The sequence below is a fragment of the Apostichopus japonicus genome, chromosome 15 (assembly GCF_037975245.1).
Source record: "Apostichopus japonicus isolate 1M-3 chromosome 15, ASM3797524v1, whole genome shotgun sequence".
Classification (NCBI taxonomy): Eukaryota; Metazoa; Echinodermata; class Holothuroidea; order Aspidochirotida; family Stichopodidae; genus Apostichopus; species Apostichopus japonicus.
This window is the reverse complement of record NC_092575.1, coordinates 17,172,965-17,192,664: the sequence shown is the minus strand read 5'-3', so window position 1 is coordinate 17,192,664 and position 19,700 is coordinate 17,172,965. Positions and strand designations below refer to the sequence as shown.

General features: G+C 38.3%; 2 protein-coding genes across 4 annotated transcripts in view; one reads left to right on the top strand and one right to left on the bottom strand.

Annotated features, from left to right (window-relative positions):
• The window catches only part of LOC139981218 (alpha-N-acetylgalactosamine-specific lectin-like), a 75,726-nt gene extending 59,685 nt beyond the window's left edge, over positions 1–16,041 (top strand). Inside the window, exons 2-3 of the mRNA XM_071993437.1 lie at positions 14,272–14,434; positions 15,791–16,041. Coding sequence (XP_071849538.1) covers positions 14,272–14,434; positions 15,791–16,012 — 385 coding nt within the window. The 3' untranslated portion in view covers positions 16,013–16,041. The remainder of the gene's footprint in view (positions 1–14,271; positions 14,435–15,790) is intronic.
• The window catches only part of LOC139981211 (peroxisomal sarcosine oxidase-like), a 58,790-nt gene that overhangs the window by 29,689 nt on the left and 9,401 nt on the right, over positions 1–19,700 (bottom strand). The window contains exons 8-9 of one of the 3 annotated variants that reach the window (XM_071993424.1): positions 4,991–5,066; positions 2,841–4,128 (exon numbers count right to left, since the gene is read on the bottom strand). The exons of the other annotated variants lie outside the window; for them this stretch is intronic. Coding sequence (XP_071849525.1) covers positions 3,998–4,128; positions 4,991–5,066 — 207 coding nt within the window. The 3' untranslated portion in view covers positions 2,841–3,997. Of the gene's footprint in view, positions 1–2,840; positions 4,129–4,990; positions 5,067–19,700 lie in introns of those variants that run through there. 3 annotated transcript variants of the gene reach the window in all.

The window sequence follows — 19,700 nt, the reverse complement described above, 5'->3', positions numbered from 1 at the left end:
GTTGATGAGAGACTTGATCGAGTTTGTTAAAGTTCGTGATTTGCCATGTGCACTGGTCTCCTTGGACCAGGAGAGGGCCTTTGACATGGTAGATCACGACTTTCTGTTCAGATCCTTAGAGTCCTTTGGATTGAACTCAGTGTTTATTCGTTTGGTCTCGTTACTATATAAGGACGTCACGAGCATGGTCACTGTTAACGAATTTACTTCTGGTCCCTTCCCGGTTCGATGGTGAGTCCGTCAGGGTTGTCCCCTCTCCCCGTTGTTGTATGTTCTCTTCAGCGAAACGCTCAGTACCTCGCTGGACAGATGCTTGGGTTTTCGACCCTTCAATGTACCGGTTGGGGCTAGAGTTAAATGCGTGCAATATGCCGATGACGTCACTTGTATTGTGTCGGACATCGCCTCCTTCAAGCCTTTATCGAAGGTTTTGGCCACCTTTCAAGAGGCTACTGGTGCCAGACTTAACAAGTCCAAGACCAAAGGGCTGAGTTTAGGAGGTTGGCGCGGCCAATCCCTCCCGTTCGATGCTACTTGGTCAGATGTCATGATCAGGGTAAATGGCATCTGGCTAGGTTATGGTGCCCCGGAGGCCACCGCTTAGGCCGAAAAGGCTGTTCAGGTGGAGGCAAGGCTCGACACATTCAGTCGGAGATGGCTCTCCCTCCCTGGGAAGGTTCCAGTTGTCAATCGTATTATTGTTCCTCTCCTTTGGTATCCTGGTACGGTGATCGCTGCACCGGATCATGCCTTGGTGCGATTGGAGAGGATCATTTTTTATTTCATTTTGGGAAAGCGCAAACCAAACCTTGTCAAAAGGACCGTTCATTAAAAGACCCCCTTGAGCGGTGGGCATGGTTTGGTCCACCTACCATCTAAACTGCGATTTCTCCTTTTGAAAGGTTTTTTCGTTGCATTTGAGAATCACTCGTTTCCCTTTGCCTTTTTTTTGTTAGGTTCTGGGGTGGGTTTCTTTTTCGCCACCACTGGCCCGGATCCTTTTCCAATAACCGGCCAAAGGCGACACGCCCTTCGGGGGTGTATACTCAGATTGGTGACTCACTTCGTAGAATCAAAGGGGAGGGTGGGCCAGATGTTCTGCTGAACGTGGCCCCCTCTGTGTTATGTTCAATGCTCGCGCCTGTGTGCCCGTCGGCTTGCCAAACTGCCATCTCTCCAGATGTGTGGCGTTCTGTGTGTTGTAAGTCACTAGATAGCCGTCTCCGGGACTTGGCGAGGAGGATTGCACATGGGGTCCTCATCACTAACCATTTTCGCCTAGTCAGGTGGCGATTAGGTGATGGGATTTGTCCCCGTGTGGGCTGTAAAGCCATCGAGACTATGCAACACCTTTTGCTGGAGTGTCCCTTTGTCCGGTTGGTGTGGGAATGATGGTTTCACGCCTTCGTTATTGGTGTTATTGGTTGCACACAGTGGGCCATTAGTAGTTATTTTGTTCTGGATGGTTTGATGCCCCCTGTGTGCCCAACCTGGGTTAGGGATCTGCTGTTGTTGTTTGCCGCTATCATCAGGAGACACATCTGGAACAGCAGATGCCGCCTAGTTTTCGATGGGGACGTCTGGAGGGCCGAGGCTGTCGTCCCCCTCGTGCACAGAGACATTAGGTTGCGCATGGAGGCGGACCAAAAAGATTACGTAAATAGTAAATCTGTCTAATTTTCACACTGCATCGACTAAAAGTCAGTCTGGTGGTTGGATTTTCAATACTAATCAGAAGGAATCAGAATCTTCAAAGTCAAGTCTACACTTCCACTGACCTTTAACAGTGACATCAAGTGTATTTTCTGTTATATTGGCCGCCATTGCAATGGCAAAACCAAAACCCCAAAGAAAGAAAGAAAGATGGAAAGAATTGGGAAGCAGTTGAGAGGATGCCTGAAGAAGCTTGCCATTGGTTGGATTTACATGCCATGATGGCAATCGGCTTTATCCACGTACTACTTAATAAAGCAAAAACCTGGATTCGCCTCTGGCACTTTAAAGGCATTGAAGACTCGCCCCAAACCACGTGCCGCCTTCTGAAAAAAAGTTAAATTTCCGTTGCCGTTTCAAAATGCAGACAGTAATGAAACGTGATACCTTGTTATCTTTTATCTAGACCTGAGATGTCCATCGCCGCTATGTACACTGTGTTGTGGGTATTGACCGTAGCTGGATGTATTGACTGTACATTAGTGTCTAACTACGGACGGTAGCAAGCTGTGTGTGTATTTTCTGTGATCGATAGTGGCGTCTAACACTTCCGTTACACCTCATTCGAAACTAGGCCAGATTATCGGCATCAGACGTTTCTTTGTGCGCGAGTCTTCACTCCCTTTAAAGGTTCATACCACAATTTAAATTAGTCGGCAAAAGTATGATATCCCCCTCCCACCTGCCAAAACCAGCTCCCATCACTGATTTCTACCTTCACGTACTTCATTTGGTTGTATCATTTCCCCAATTTTAACCACTAACGAACTGAATTCGGCCTGTCATTTGTGGCAATATTTCAATAGTAACTTCAATGGAGAATTAACAAATGTACAACGCAAGAAATATTAAAGCTAAACTATATATATATATATATATATATATATATATATACTGTTGTAGCAGTAGATTGCAGGAAACCATCGTTTCATAAACTTGTCTATGTAAGTAAAATATCCTCTGTTATGCATAGTATTAACAATTAGGCATTGAATACACGTATACATTGATTTTATCTGAAAGGAGTGTTACAGATTTAAAAGCTTTTGTACTGACTTTAGCAGTTGAAATACGGAAAAAATACAAGTATTGGTCATAACTTAATCAGTTATTTCGTTTCGTTTCGTTTATTTCACTTTTTTTTCTTTTTTACAATTACATTTACAATAATGGATAATACCAATGTCAAAGAAAGAAAAAAAACATAGAAAATCTGAAAAAAGCTACGCTTATACATTCATAAAGTGCAGATTCACCATGAACAAATTAAATACAATACGCTAACTACACCTTTCATCTTTTTCCGTTAGATTATGATACGGCAACTGTAAATTTCGTTAAAGCCCAGCTTGTGTCAGGATATGAGGAGAAAGAGATAATTTACAGTTTATGATCATCAAGAACCCGTTGCTGTAACACTAACAGCTATACTCTCTTTCAAATGAGTTTTGTTGACAAACTGTATAGTAAAATATATAAAGCAGAGTATATTGTGTCACTGCATAGCGTGTACCAGCACATCGCAGTTTATTACGTTTTGTCGCGACAGGCAATCCGGCCAGACAGTACAGTAAGGCTATATATTTTGAATCATGTACATTCCAGTTTCAGTAAAAAGTGCTGGTAACATTTCAAATCTACTTCGATATTGAATCAATGCAATGTCAACGAAACAAACTCATTTTTTTTAAATCTCACACGTATATAAACGTGTATTTGAAGTGGATTTGTTTATACTATACATCAATGTGATAATTAAGACTATCATGTATCCAGAATACAGTTTTAAACAACCAAGGTGTACATACTAAGGATCACTGATCAATCTGTTATTAAAATGTATTTAGCATAATATAAGAAGCTCGTATTGAAGAGACAAAAACACATTCCTACTGTTCGCACTTCCACCTATGGGGAACGTTGCTTTGCTAGATCAGCTCCACAGCTCTGGAACAGTCTCCCTTTACATCTGAAAACAATCCAGCATCTGTCGACTTTCCAGAAAGAACTCAAGACGTTCTTATTCATGAATGCGTATCCATTTGTTTAATAACTGTTGTGTCCATTTTGGGTACTTTGCTCCTGCAGCGCTACTGAGCAGTTGTTTTTAACTGGATAAAAGCGCTTTACAAATTCATCTTCTTCTTCTTCTTATTATTATTATTATTATTATTACATGAAAGTAAAGTCTGCCATGGCCCATGATGTCATCAAACCCAGGTGGTCATCTTTTCTAATCTCATTACCACCTTTAGTAATGATTGATGATTCGTACAGGTTCTTCTCAATATTTGGAAGCAATTACAGTTGGGAATCTCTTCATGCTTAAGGATGAAACATCATACGAGACCTTCTCTCCTAGAGCCATCTCTCCGAGGACTCTCCCAGTGACTGGAGCCATTTTGAATCCATGACCTAGCAGGTCATGTTAAAAAAACAAAAAAGAATGAGAATATTAAATAATAACTTACATCCTTCATATGATCTTTTAATTATTTAACATTTGCTACTGTTAGCATTGTGATATAAGTGTCATGAGTGTGAAATTATTAAATTTATTTGATTAAATATTAAATATTGTTTCCTCAAAGCCGGAATGAAACAACAGAGGCAAACCATATGGCAAACTTTATGAACAAACGATACATTACGAAATTCATGTAAGATGAATGACTTTAATTGTATTGATATGATACTTAAATTATTAACCATCACAACCTTTTTGGGGCATTTATGACATACAATGCATATATAAAAATGTATAGCATATTGAGTAGTCTTCAGCATTAACGAAGTAAAAGTCAAAATATTTTCCTGCAAGAAAAACTTAATTTTTTGTGTTCCTGATTAAATGGGTTTATTTTACTTATTCGAGCAAATTTATCATATAATCAATTGTTTAAGTCGAATGTACACATATTCATCATATCATCGTAAATCATAAACGAAGGATAACATAACATACACACATCAAACAAAATGGGAAGAAATCAAATTTGAAAGTTGTTCTAGACAGCAATTGTTGACAAAATATGATATTAATGTCTTAGACGTTCATAATGCAATAACCACTTTAATTATCGAAGGGAACTATTGCCAGTGTCGTTTTAGCATTAGTGGACTTGAGATATGGAACAGGGCTCTGAAACTGCTGCTGATATCCCATTCGTCTATAACTTGTAACGTAGCTGAGTTCATGCATACGAGATAATATCTTGGACATAATGGTTTATCATAGTTGAAATATCGATATTGATAGGAGAGAAAATTCTCTTACCAGAGAAACCACAACCATAGACAATGTTGGGATGGCCAGGCAAAGTGTCAATGATAAAATCTTCGTCAGGTGTGAACTGAAAACAATCGGAAATGACTCAAATTAAAGAAGTAGTGGATAGAGGACATAAATATTATTATCTTATATCATAGGGATATGCGACATTGTACTTCACCCCACATCAGAAATGTGAGGAAGTGTGGGGGTGGGTGCGCGCGTGTGAATGTGCGCTTGCGTGTGTCCCCTAATTTTGTGTCAAAACTCCTCCTAAACCCCCTGACCGAATTTCTTCAAACTTGGTTGGAAGGTACTCCAGGGTAAACCCTTGTGTCTCGCAGACCAACGGAACCAATTGTCAGAGGTCAAAGTTATTTAATTGTTCCCCTATAACTCCAAGGGGAAACATGGAATGAAATGGAACCTTCACATGTACATATCATGGAATTGTCAAGTACTATCAATATGTATGCGTGGTTAATGGTCAAATGTATATTTCATACCGATGACCAGTTCTTAGTTACATGCCAAGTGAAAATGAGGAGCGTAAACCTAGCCTATACCAAACCTAGATCTATGGCTAAAACTGCACTAGCCTGACTATTATGTCAGGCCTTGGAATATGATTAATTCAACTAGGCTACAAAGTTCAATATTGTGCGTGGCCTGGTCCAGTTATGTGTGAAACTTTGGCCTAACTGACGGGCTTTGGTGTGGGCTTTGGTGCCACCCGCGACGCGCCACGCGCGACGCGTTGAAGATAGAAATGGGAGAGTCGCAGTTTTGTGACGAGTTTCACCTTCGCAAGTCGGACTATTCATAATAATGTATAATTACTTTCATGTAATTTTAGAATATCCTTGATTGACAATGAGTGGTAATCTTCCTAGTGATAAAACTTAGTATAAAATGGACCAAAATAAGTTAAGAAAAAGAGGAAAATTTCACAATAGATTTATTACTGTTAAAAGTATGATTCTGGAGTCAGGACTTCCAGCCTAGTTTTGTTCAGTATAGCGTTTAAAAAGGAAGGTAGTCATGTCACCTTCAAAAAAATGGTATTGCCAGATTGCATAGATACGGTAATAATACATTTGTTCCTTTGAAATCAATGTTATGCTGGCGTTCAGATATGCAACTTCGTGGATTACCCTCTTGCTCATCATTGTATTGGAAATTATGCCCTTTGGGCGGACGCAGAGGGGCGTGGGGATTGAATGGGTAGAAAGTGGGACGGGATAAGTTGAGTTCAATATTACGGAGATCATTTCTAACGTTGCCAGTCATACCGTGATCTCACCACGTGATGATTATTGTAGACAAAATGATATGGACAGGACGGATGTAACTGCATCATGGAAACAAATTTAATACTTGGAAACAGGGTGATATGCAAGATGATGCGGGTTGTGAGCTTAAATATCGGATTACCAATGTACTATCCGTTTAATACACAACCCCGAAAACTTTTAATTTCGATGATTGACAATTCGTGGGCAAGGTTAGAGTATACAAAGCGTTCATATTCAAGTTCAAACGTTTTTACCAGTCGTTTAGTTTGGTTGGTGGTCAATCATTTTTTTTAAAGTAATTTGATTGGTTTGATCAAGGCTAATTATTAATTATAAATATTCATGTTCTACGGAAAATAACATGATAGTGTCTCGTTCTTAGATTTATCTCTATTTCTTAAAATCTAATGTCTAGAACAAAAAAAAAATACACGTATACGCCAGCCTGCACTCACTACCGCCTCTTAAGTTTGCCTCGAAAATCATGATTATAAACAAATAAAATATAATAAAATATGATGAATATTCCTATAAGGCATGGGTGGGCAACCTTTTTGAATTAATGGGCCAGATATAATGAGTTAAAACTTGACTGGGCTGCACCTAATCCACGACCTGCTGTTGATTTCAAATATTTGATTCCGAGGACTTTCAAGCAATAGGTGTGTGTACTAAATCTGTATTAAAAAAAACCCATAATGTCTGTATACAGTACAGTTGATAATTGATGGGGATAATAGGCCTATACCTGACAGCATCATTAGTGCCGATAAATTCTAAGCAACTAGCTCGTTTTTGTGATGATGTAAAATATATTGATTTTTTCTTTTTCTTGAGACATCTCACGGGCCGCAAAAAAAAAAACTCACTGGCAGGCCGCATGTGGCCCGCGGGCCGTAGGTTGCCCACCCCTGCTATAACGTGTAGGCAAATGATAAAGACCTTACCTAAGACCACGGTTAGTCATTTTATGATTCCGAGTCATGTTTTGGAAGCTGATAGCCTATTTCATCGATTTGGTGAATTAGCTGATGTTAACAACCATTTTAGTGTAACTACCCCCCTACTCCCCTCCCCTTCCCACTTCAAATATTTGACTCTGCCAAACTTTCGATTGATCATTGCCTGGCAACATTGTAATAATAACTAAAAGCCCAAGCACAAAGCAATATTTCCGGGTTTTAAGATAATTTATCAAGAAAGAGCAGGCGCGCAACCACCATCTTTGATAAGGAGATGGGAGAGGTCTGAAGAAGGGAGATCTCCGCTTCCCGTTAAAAATAAATTAGGTAAAAATCGGGCTGTTTAGATGCAAAGTGATAGATATAGTTGCAGCTTTTGAAACAAACAATATTGTATAACAATATTGTATAACAAACAATGTTATGAATTTATGTGTACTGTACACCATCAGGATTTGTCTTGTTGTATACTATTCTGTGAGTCAGTCTGGCGGAGTGGGGTGGGGTAGGGGCGGGGAGGGGGTATAAGTAGGATAAAGCCCCTCTAGACAAGATTTGTTAAGGAATTCTTAAGGAAGTGATAAGTGTTGGCATATGCAACAAGGAAAAACAATCGAACTCCCTCAATAAAACCATGAGTTAAATTAGAATCAAGTTACAATGATATTGATTGAACGTAGATGGCCTTGGTAACATGCCCCATGTCACGTGGTTCTGATATTGATATGTGGAAGCTTATACACCAAGTTAGAGGTGACATGATATTTCTATATTTCTCACTGAGTGAGTCACTGCACTTTCGGTGCATCGTTTTCAGATTATCAACGATTTTCTGATAACGTATACATCTCTGCCATGATACAAGAAATAAATACTTTACCATGCAGGTAGAATCATATATCCATGTTCATTCCATACCGTATCAAATCACCAGATTTGGATTATCTTGTAGTTCGACATTATTTAAAGATTCTAAATGCTTGAAACACCATAAAATAAGCATATTCTGAAAATTTCAGTTACATTGCTTCAAAATTGGCCGATTTATCACACTTTTAAATTCCACAATTTGTCCCCACCGTGTCATTTTGGCATTTTCTTGATTTTTGAGGTCTCATTTCTCAGCAATTAAATATTCTTCTACCTTCCCATTACAGATTCCTATAGAGTCTATCCCAAAGAATATGAATTTGAAAAATTAATCTTTAAAAACATTGTCTTGTGGAGTTAGGTTAACTGTTTCAAAATATACGATTTTGGTATTTTTCACTACTGAAATATGTGATATTTTAAATTTTAAATTGTTCCTAAATCATTGCTTTAGGGTACTTGATTCTTTCAGAGGCTATTATGTCTAGTACAAACAATGCAAAATAATGATAAAAATGCTTTCCTATAATATATTTGCAAGTTGTGCAGCTCTAAAGTTGCTGTTTCATGCTGCGATTCAGCATGAGGAAGGGGTTTTGATGCCAAAGTTATACCAACGTAACCATGTTAGAGCTGTGAGGGTCTTCTACTTTAATTATAAGTATAAATTTCTTACACCTTTACAAATTTCAGGGTTCTAGCATTTCTCAATATTAGTTTAGGAGGCAGTAAACTTGCTCTGATGTACAAAAGAGGTCGTATATGACAGCCGATAACTCAAAACGCGTCATTTTGAAAATATCTGGGTTCTCTTTCTAGAAGAGATATCGTACCACCCTAGCTGTTTGTACCAAAAATTTGAGGAGAGTATTTGCCTTATTTTAAAATGAAAAATCCTCAAAGTTTGGGATGTTTACCAAAAAACGTTCTTGGTATCATTTTAACTTTTAAAACTTGGGTTTAATTGAAAACCTTTCTTTCAAGGGCAGCCAATCTTCGTCAACGCGTATATTCTACAACAGAAAACGAGGTAGGAAACAATTTTCTAAGTGGAAAGCAGCTTAAAAGGATTGTCTGGTAGCCCTGAAAAGTAACCTTAAAAAATGATAAATAATTTTTCAAACATGTTGTCAAAGTATGAGAACGCTAATGTTGCGTTTGACAGAGAAACGAGGTTTAATCGTTAAGGATGGACATCTCAAATATGATTTGAACAGACTCGAACGTGACGTCATTTTCGCAATTGCAGATTGCGACATAACCCACGCTCCGTACAGTACTACCTACAGTAATCACAACAAAAACCGCGTTTGTATACAGATTCATTTCTTCCTTAATTTTCGGTGAAATTTCTTATAAATTAGATATGTTTTTAAAAACTCCTTAAGCCGCCATATATGTCATAAAAGCACAATCAGACTCAATAAAACCAGTTTTCCAGTGTCCGAACATTTTAATCTTCCACAACACAATATCGACTGTCTTAAGTTTGCCATAATCATGGGTAATTTGCCTGACCATAATAAAAGAAACTTGAAGGAATTTGAATTGATCCTTAAAGTACGTTCACACTGTCATGGTCTCAATAGGGATAATGGCTCTTCTTTCCGGGTTCAAGCACTTTGAACAGTCTGGGGGGTTAAGGTAGACTAACGTGATTGAAATCACTCTTTTTACACCTGACTAAGGTGTCCGAATATTTGTGTAGCGTGTAGTTATATCTATTCTAAATATGTATGCGGAAAGGAATGAAGCCTATCGCTTGTAGCTTCGTAGTATCAGAAATGCCCTTATTATCAGAAATACACGTTATGTTTGAGAGTAATCATGAGACATGGGCCTTCCTTATGAATCTCAAATAAAGAACTACAAGTAGATTCGTTTTCCACACTAAAGCAAACTGTTACAAATGTAAACTTAAACCAAACCAACACTAATAATAACTTATGCAAGCATGACTTAATCAAATAACCTAAACTACAATTCTGTGAATGTTAAAACGTCACAATTTACTTGAAAAGACGAAGTTCCTTTCTTGACCTTTTATCAGATATCAATAGAAAGTGTTTGAGATGTTTCTCATCTAGAAGCATCACTACATTTGACGCATATCCATCCATAAGTAAACATTTACGATGTCGACCCCACCCCCCCCATACCCACCACTCTCTCTCTGTCCCCATGGCTCTTATCCGCGATGATCTTTACTGTTGTTTGGATATGACATGGATGTTGTTTAATCTTGACGAAACGATAAATTAACAAACCTACCATCGGTGAGGTATTGTAAACAACATTAATTCTGAAAAGAAAAACTGCCCATGCATGCACCAACCGTGTCTGACACAATGTATGTAGAGTAATGTATAAGCTACCCACCAGAATATGGAAGAATTTTCTTCAGCCTGCCGCCTATCCGTGTAGATATTCCCAGAATGCATCACTCAAATCAACCTAGAGAAAGCGCAGGGACGCATCCTTGCTGCTGCATATCTATGGCAAGCCATGTGGGACAAACACTGCATAATATATCCGCGTATTAATTGGAATTTATACGCGTATTAATTGGAATATATACGCGTACATATTATTAGCCAATCAAATGGCTTAAATATATCCGCGTATTAATTCGAATATATCCGCGTATTAATTCGAATATATACACGTATTAATTCGAATATATACACGTATCAAATAAAATACATATGGGGATTAAATCCAATATATGCACGGATTAATTCGAATGCACACGAAAACACATTTCCGCTCTTGCTGTGTACATATACCAACGATAAATGTTATGGCGGGCTCGCGAGATTGCTTCAAAAAGCGGAAATTTACACATGCACAACACATATTCGAATTAATACGCGTATATATTGGAATTAATAGGCAGATATATTATGCGGTGTTTGTCCCACATGGCTTGCCATACATGTCGACTACAATATTGTGTCATTGGAAGGTTAAATTACTCAGTAAACTTTTACTGTCTGCTCTCAGGTTTTGGCCTATTCTATCAGTGAGTAGGCCTACTTACATTTAGATGAATTGGAAAATTGGACAATTATACGGTATCGGCCACTTGACAAATGCATGAATGCAACGGGAAGTCGATTTATATACACACATATATAGCCTATATCATAGCCTATATCACGTAACTTCATCGCTGAATTTGCTGTTAATGCGCAGCTTATGTATGTTATGGTGTATACATTGTTTTATCTACCTGCGAAGACAGCAGTAGAGTTAACGTCATGGTAAATGGTACCGTACATGGAAGTAGGTAGCGGCAACTCATCTTACAGTTAGTCTATCACATCTGTAGGCCATACGTGGATGATGTAGGCGCAACAAGTTACAACGTCGGTTCATTTAGACTATATCGACATTTAGAATACATCGACTACAATTGAAGGTTTTCTACAATTTATGGCTTTGTGGATATCACATAACGTTTCTTTGTCTTAATGCGGTGATTACTATCCATTCAAACATTTTGTGTTTAATTTGCTCGTAGCTGCCATTTACAAACGACAGTTCCCTGATTGAAGCAAGGGCGTCCATAAAGCAACGCAATTCTTGGTTGAAGGCTCACAGCTGCCGCCCATAGAGCGCAGGATATATGGGTAACTAAGGGGCGTGGCCTAGGTTACCTGTAACATTGTCGCGAAAGTTCCATCCAATCCGTTCAGATCGTTGGCCAATATAGACTATTTAGTACGGTAACTATACTCCATTGTCATGGTCGTACGTCACAGGTGGTAAAATTTCCTAACCTCCAATTGGTGGCTCCGGAATGATCGTCCGACCGACTATATCTGTAGTGCAACTTAAAATTACAAGACACGCCACACAAAAGTTCAATTGACAATTCGTCTCCGTTGAAGAAAGAATTTTGATAAGAAATTTGTTTGTCTCAACTTTGAAGATCTTTCTACATCGACCAAAATGAAGATCAGCGTACTACTATTTGTGGTCCTGTTTGTGAGCCAAGTCTGTGCCAGACGTAAACGGCCTAAGGCTTGCGGTACCTGTCCTGTAGGATGGACTTTCTGGGGGAAATGCCTGCTATCGGTAAGATAATTCAGTAAAGTTTTCAAAACAAACTGGCCGATTATATCGAACTAAAGTAAACGTTGATAAACTGGGTCCAAACCCTGTAGGAGACCCACAGTTGGATGAAAATTTAACATAAAGGTGCGTATATACCGTATACTTTCAATATAGCCACCAAAAATTCTCGTACATATAGAGGTAATCGATATATATGATTGTTCTCAACATGCACTGTGCATGTATATACACTCGAGCATAAGAAGTAGGATCACAATGCGTTTCTCCCATTAACGTCCGAAATTTTTAAAGGATTTTACAAAGGTTGTTCTGAGCAACTCAGTTGGTATATGTCAATCCCCTCCCGCCCCCTTCCCCACCACGGTGTCCGTAAAGGCCATAATATAATATGATTGTAACTTTGCGCAAATAGTCAGTTGCCAGGTGAGTCTGGTTGATCGTAAGCTAGTATACGTTATATAGTGCAAGATATGATATTGTCCTGAGCTCTTAACGTATACATACTGGGATCACATAGTTTAGATATTTTTCTAATGCCAATACCACTATAAATCCTTCATCTCACATCCTGCCTTAAAACGCTCGTATATACGGACAAGCGTGACCATTTTATTCTACATAATAACATAAACACTATACAGTATGACAGATTTCACGAAATGCAATAAGGGCGTATATTGTAGAACTAAGCACGCATATACTGAAGATGTGTGACCTGATTAATTCGCAGATGACATTGAAAAGGTCCTACCAACTCCATTTTGTAAATAATTTTGCATTTTCACCTGGCCTTAGATGCAATTTGGTGCTCCAAATGAGATTTTTTTCTGCCAAAATGTTCTGAGTAAAATGACGAATGTTGTTATCATTGATTGAGAAATGAAAAAGGGGTTTTCTGACTTGCGAAGCGGGGAGGGGGGGGGGGGCGGAATGATACTTCCGCCTCCCCATATTTTTCACTGGGGGATGGCGCCCCTAGCCCCCAGGTTCCTACGCCCTTGTCCTTAGTATCAAAATACCAGGAGTACGCCGGTGTATTCACTCGACAGGAATAATGAAAATGACAGTCGATATAACCTTAATTCTGACTATAACCAGGGAGTTGTTACAACTCCCTGCTATAACTAAACATTGTGAAATTAATTTAACCACAAGAGAAGGGTGTTTACAGGGAGTTAGGGGGTCTATACGGACCAACTATATCGATGTTCTGTACTTGACAAGTGATTCTGAACATTTTGATAGTGGTGCTTGGGTGCGGCAATGAAAATAATGCATATGATCGGATTGTTATTTACTAGGTGAATGACATATCTAAGGTTGACCTGTTTAACTGGCCTATGAAAGAAGTACACATTATTTGAGCCTCTGAGGCGTTTAATTAATATGTTCTCGAATTCTCTACGAAAAGTGAAATGTTCTCAATTTTCGGTTATCAAATAAAGCGGTAATTGGTTAACTTAATGTAGTGGTAGACTCTGTGGTGTTATCCGGGGAGAAGATCTTTCAAAGTCAGAGCTTCACTTAAATTATTTCAATTACCCTGTTGATTAACTTCAACGAAGTGCAGTTCTTTTGTAACCAAATTTCCTGCGTGGATAAACGATTGACTATTTTCAAGAAAGACAACGACATGTTTGACACAATTGCCTTGATGACCTCTGTTACCAGTTGCATCTACAAATTATCACAAAGGAAACAAAAATCATATCTTCGTGATACAAAATGCTATGACGATGTGGATCTTGACCTAAAGATTCAGATATTTATCGGCAATTTTGCTAACCAATTGACGTCAGACCAAAATATATCTTTAATCTTATACGCACCGTTCCAGTTCAGGAACGACCCTTGAGAGTACCTTTCAGTGTACCTGTTAACAAAATGTAAACGATTTTAATGTCGGAACGAAGTTTTCACAGTTCTGTTGTTATTGACAGAGATTAAGTTTAATAATTGTGTTATAGATATGAAATGTTATGTATATTATTGTATCGGGTAGATTTTAACCGATTTCTTGACAGATACAAAAAAATGACACTTGAAGTTATATCGATCTTTCAAATTCAATTAATCCTAGATTTTTCAACAGTCCTAAAAGTACCTGGATTGACGCTGAAGCTAATTGCAACCGGTACAGTTTATATCAAGGACGTCGCCTCGTAGGGCATCTGGCCACCATTACTTCATCTAAGGAAAACACCTTTTTATTGAATTTATGGAAGACCATAAGAAGTGACACGGTATGACTTAACATGAAATATTGTTGTTTTCTTAATCATCATAATCGCTTGTAGTGTGGACATTGAAATGAGATAACTTTGCAATGCCAAATATAATAATACTACAACATCATTTAAGTTCCTTATCATGTTAGGTTCCAATGCAAGCAAATGTTTAACCCACCTTGTGTTGTGCTAAGGATCTGTTATTTCAAATGAAGATATTTTTACGTTCTGAATCAGATCAACCGTAAGATAGGTTGAGGTTAGAGGAGGGGGGGGGGAGGCGCGTAGCCAAGGGGGTGGGGGGCGGCGAAGGGAGCGACCGCCCCCTTGTGCATATTTGTAAATTTATTTGCAAATTACTCGCTACCCGCCTGGGTGGGCGAGAATCAACTGAAAATTTAGTATGAATACTTTTTAAACTGACTGAAAAAGACACTGATATCTTGAGCCTATTTATAGAGTTCAATTTAGTCGTACGAATATCACGGAAAGAGCTGCCATCGTCATTCAAGCTATACATGTGATTATTAGGTATTATTTTGGTCCCAAATTAGAACCACAATTTTGACATACTTGTTAGTTTGACTTGACTAGGAAAATACATGGTAGATAATGTTTCATGCATCGTTATAGTTTATCCTATAGACAAAGACTTTTATGGGGAAAGGATCGATCCAGGATTACAAATGGCCTTTATTATATTGTGAGGAAACGCCGTAAAACGTTCATGGAATTTGGACAGCTCACTACCGATCATAAACAAGTGAGATTATAACTATTCGAGGCACTCTCCATTCTATACAATGCAAATTCAAACAGCTAAATAATGGTCTTTAATGTTATCAGAAACCTTAACAAATATGATTGTACAGTATGAAATTATATACTGAAACTCATTTTGCAGGTTTGCTTCCATTTCTTTCATATGCTAAAGTTTTCAGTTCATTTCTATTCCGACTAAGTTTTAAAAGCATATCACTTCGTGTCAATAAAACATTTCACATCCGAAACATTTTCGAAAGGGGTGGCCAAATAAACATCCCATGACGTTGCCGTGGACCAACATATTTAATCCAGTCGGTCATAATTGCTTGTCAAATATGGTCAGTCTGTATACTTTCTACGAGGCACAACACATTCCGCGACACTTAGTGATACCAATGAAATTGGAAAAACCACTAGGGGTGGGTGGGGGTGGGGGGCTGTATGTCGTGTGTGTTGTGTTGTGGGAATGTCTGTGTGTGTCGTTTTTGATACAGGCACCTTGGCCTGTATGAAGAGCCTGCAAACCAAACTTCCGGACGCTGAAAAAGAGACTTTCTAAATACTAGGTGCGATCTAAAACAAACATATACTCTCTTTTTATTGCAGCCCGTGTGGCTCGGCTACAACGACAGAAAAAACGAAGGGAACTTTGTCGACGTGAAAGGTTTTTCTCCAAAATTCACATTTTGGGACCAAGCTGAACCAAATGATGCGGGAGGAGAAGATTGCGTAGTCATTTGGAATTCTGACAAAAATCATGATAATGGTTCTTGGAATGATGTTCCTTGTGAATCCCAGTATGCTTATGTGTGTAAAATAAGTCGTTAAGCCAATCAACTATAGCTATATGGTTTAACTCTAACCTATAACACGTAAATGGGGAATCTCGTATTTCAAAATTGAAATCTATTCTTTGCTATATCTTTTTATCTAAATTCCTTTTCTTTTCTCTCTGTAGATTATAGGATGTAATAATTGTATTTCGTTGTATACACTGACATTAAATAAACCTATAACAAAGATTATATTAAAGGCTACGTCACATTTTTGTTTATACTACACCGGTATATATAGTATTTGCAATTCTAGCACATTCTTAAAATTCCATCAGTACAGACTATACGGTTACAGTGTAGGCCGACATTTTAAATAATTCATTTTATTGACCTCATGGAGATATTGTTCCGTTAGAACTAATAAAAAATTATGTTAATTCGATCTCGATATAATCTAGTAGAGACTCTCATAATTAATATAAAAATCAAGCAATTTTCGTCCCAATTTGTACATTCAAATTATACTTGCCCGTAGACACATATTCCCCTTGCCGTTATAGGCACGGATCTAGGTGTGTTTATCTCCATCATCTAACAACTTCACAAAATAGTTCAAACCAAGCTAGTAATAAGGAAAAAAAAATTGAACTCTTTGGGGCGGACATCACTCAGATGAAAAAGCTTTCGTTGCGACAATCAACAGCCTTTAAAAAAGAGCAGAGTCTTTGCTTGGAGTTAAACGAAACCTACGGAAAACCAAACGTTCCATAGCTATAGACAAATGTCGATTTCTTAACATATGATGATCAAGGCCGGACGCCTGATTTTTATTCCCAGGACGGATAAGGGTCTCAGGTTTTTCAGGAATTTACAAATTCGTTTGAAATCAGAACTAGGGTTTAGAAAGTGGGTTAGGGATCCAGTTCTTATGAAAATGAAGGATTCTCGTTCATAATCTGGGGTCAAAACTAGGAAAAAAGATTCAGAACATGTTTTTTGAAAAGCGTCACATGTTTGGAATCCAGGGATTTGATTGGCCGATGCCCACGTTCGCCCTGGAAAAAAATACGCAGGCCGGACTGTGCCATAACATTACGACCTGAAAATAGGGCAGTCTGCCTGCACTGCATGGGCAAGACCTAAAATGTGCGAAAAAGTGTGTCACGAACTCCTACACGATGAGTCCGATCACGTGCAAAACTTGGTGTGTACTGGTCACTGACCATGTGTCAAAGATCAAATACCCACAGAAACTGTTATTTTAGCCAATACTTGCATATCAGTATGGAAAAAGTCATTAAACCACAAGATATATAGAGCATCATGGGACAAATCTGATATTTTAAAGATAGCAAGCAGATGCATTCAGAAGTATAACTCAACAATCACTTCTGTCATGGAGGGAGATGAGATCTGTAACTCCATGCATGGATTGCCCTCTCTTCTTGTAAATTGCACGCAACTTGCTAAATTTGTTGAAAATGTGATATTTTTATTAAAAAATAATGTACACTTTGTTTAAATAAACAAGAGCCCAAGGGCACCGTGGTTCCTTGCTTTGGGTATATGACAATACACATAATATTATCAAGCAAGATTGGGCTCAAATAGTCCAATTAATTGTGGTCCTTCATGTACCCATAAAGTAACCAACACTATAGCCAACACTTTTGTGATCACAAAATGTGATCGGATTTTTGATCAAAAGGCACTTTTGAGATCTAAATATGGCGTCGAAAATGTAAGAAATATAAGGTAACCTACAAGCGGGTCAACAGATATGATAACATTGATGACCTCAGATGACATGACCTTTAACTTTGAAAAAGTTCCACCACCCCATTCACAACTTGTCCGAAAATATCAACCGTGTCACACCTTGGCATTGGGATTTAATTGCATTAAATGTCTAAAAATTAACTTTGAACTTGTATACATAACTTCACACACGAAGGTCACCCGTTGGTCAACCAATTGACATTTTTGATTGGTGAGACCTAAATAGAGCATCAAAACTGTAAAAATTCAAACATTTTTTCTTTGCCCATTTTCTCCCCCCAAAATACTAGTTTTTTTAACATTAGCTGACCTTTGGTGACCTTGGATCAGATGACCGCTAAGTTTGAAAATATTCCCCTATACCATTCACAACTTGTCCAAAAAACAACCTTGTCACACCTTGGCACTGGGAGTTATTGCATTAAATGTCTGAAAATTAACTTTGACCTCGTATAACTTCACACACAAAGCTCATCCGGGGGTCAACCTATTGACATTTATGATCAGAAGGTACCTTTAACATCTGAAAATAGCATCGAGACTGTAAAAATCCCCAAAACACGAAAAGGTCACCAGAGGTCAAATTGAGGTCAAGGGTCACCCAGATGCGGGTCGACAATTGGATTACATTGAAGCAACTCCCAACCCTAACTGACAATATTCTCAAGTTATCGCAAAAATACTACTTTTTTATCATTGTTTGACCTTTGGTGACCTTGGATCAAATAACCGTTAAGTTTGAAAATATTCCCCTATTCCATTTGCAACTACTCCAAAAATATCAACCGTGTGACACCTTGGCACTGGGAGTTATTGCATTAAATGTCTGAAAATTAACTTTGACCTCGTATAACTTCGCACACGAAGGTCACACGGGGTCAACCCATTGACATTTATGATCAAAAGGTATCTTTAACATCTGAAAATAGCATCGAAACTGTAAAAATGCACAAAACACGAAAAGGTCACCAGAGGTCAAATTGAGGTCAAGGGTCTCCCAGATGCGGGTCGACAATTGGATTACATTGAAGCAACTCCCAACCCTAACGGACAATTTGTTCTCAAGTTATCGCAAAAATACTACTTTTTTATCATTAATTGACCTTTGGTGACCTTGGATCACATGACCGGTAAGTTTGAAAATATTCCCCTATACCATTTGCAACTTGTCCCAAAATATCAACCGTGTAACACCTTGGCACTGGGAGTTATTACACTAAATGTCTGAAAATTAACTTTGACCTCATGTAACTTAACATACAAAGGTCAACTTGGGTCAACTTATTGACATTTTTGATTGGTGAGACCTAAATAGAGCATCAAATTATACAAATTTAAACATATTTTTCTTTGCCCATTTTCTCCTCCCAAAATACAAGTTTTTTAACATTAATTGACCTTTGGTGACCTCGGATCACATGACCGTTACGTTTGAAAATATTCCCCTATTCCATTTGCAACTTGTCCAAAAATATCAACCATGTCACACCTTTGAACGGGGAGTTATTGCATTAAATGTCTGAAAATTAACTTTGACCTCGTATAACTTCGCACACGAAGGTCACACGGGTGTCATCCCATTGATATTTTTGATCGGAAGGTACCTTTGGTATCCAAATCTAGCATCAAAACCAAACATTTTCATTTTTGCTCGTTTCCTACCAAACTAAGCACATTTTTTTCTAATGTGACCTTTGACCTTTGGACCTTGGTTTCAGATGTAGTTTGATCTCCTGATTCTTAAAAACAATACGACAAGTCTGTACAACCATCCTAACTCTGACCGAAAAACTTTGACCCCATATAACTTCGCACATAAAGGTCACACGGGGTTAACCTATTGACATTTATGATCAGAAGGTACCTTTGACATCTGAAAATAACATCAAAACTTTAAGAATCCCCCAAAACACGTAAAGGTCACCAGAGGTCAAATTGAGGTCATGGGTCACCCAGATGCG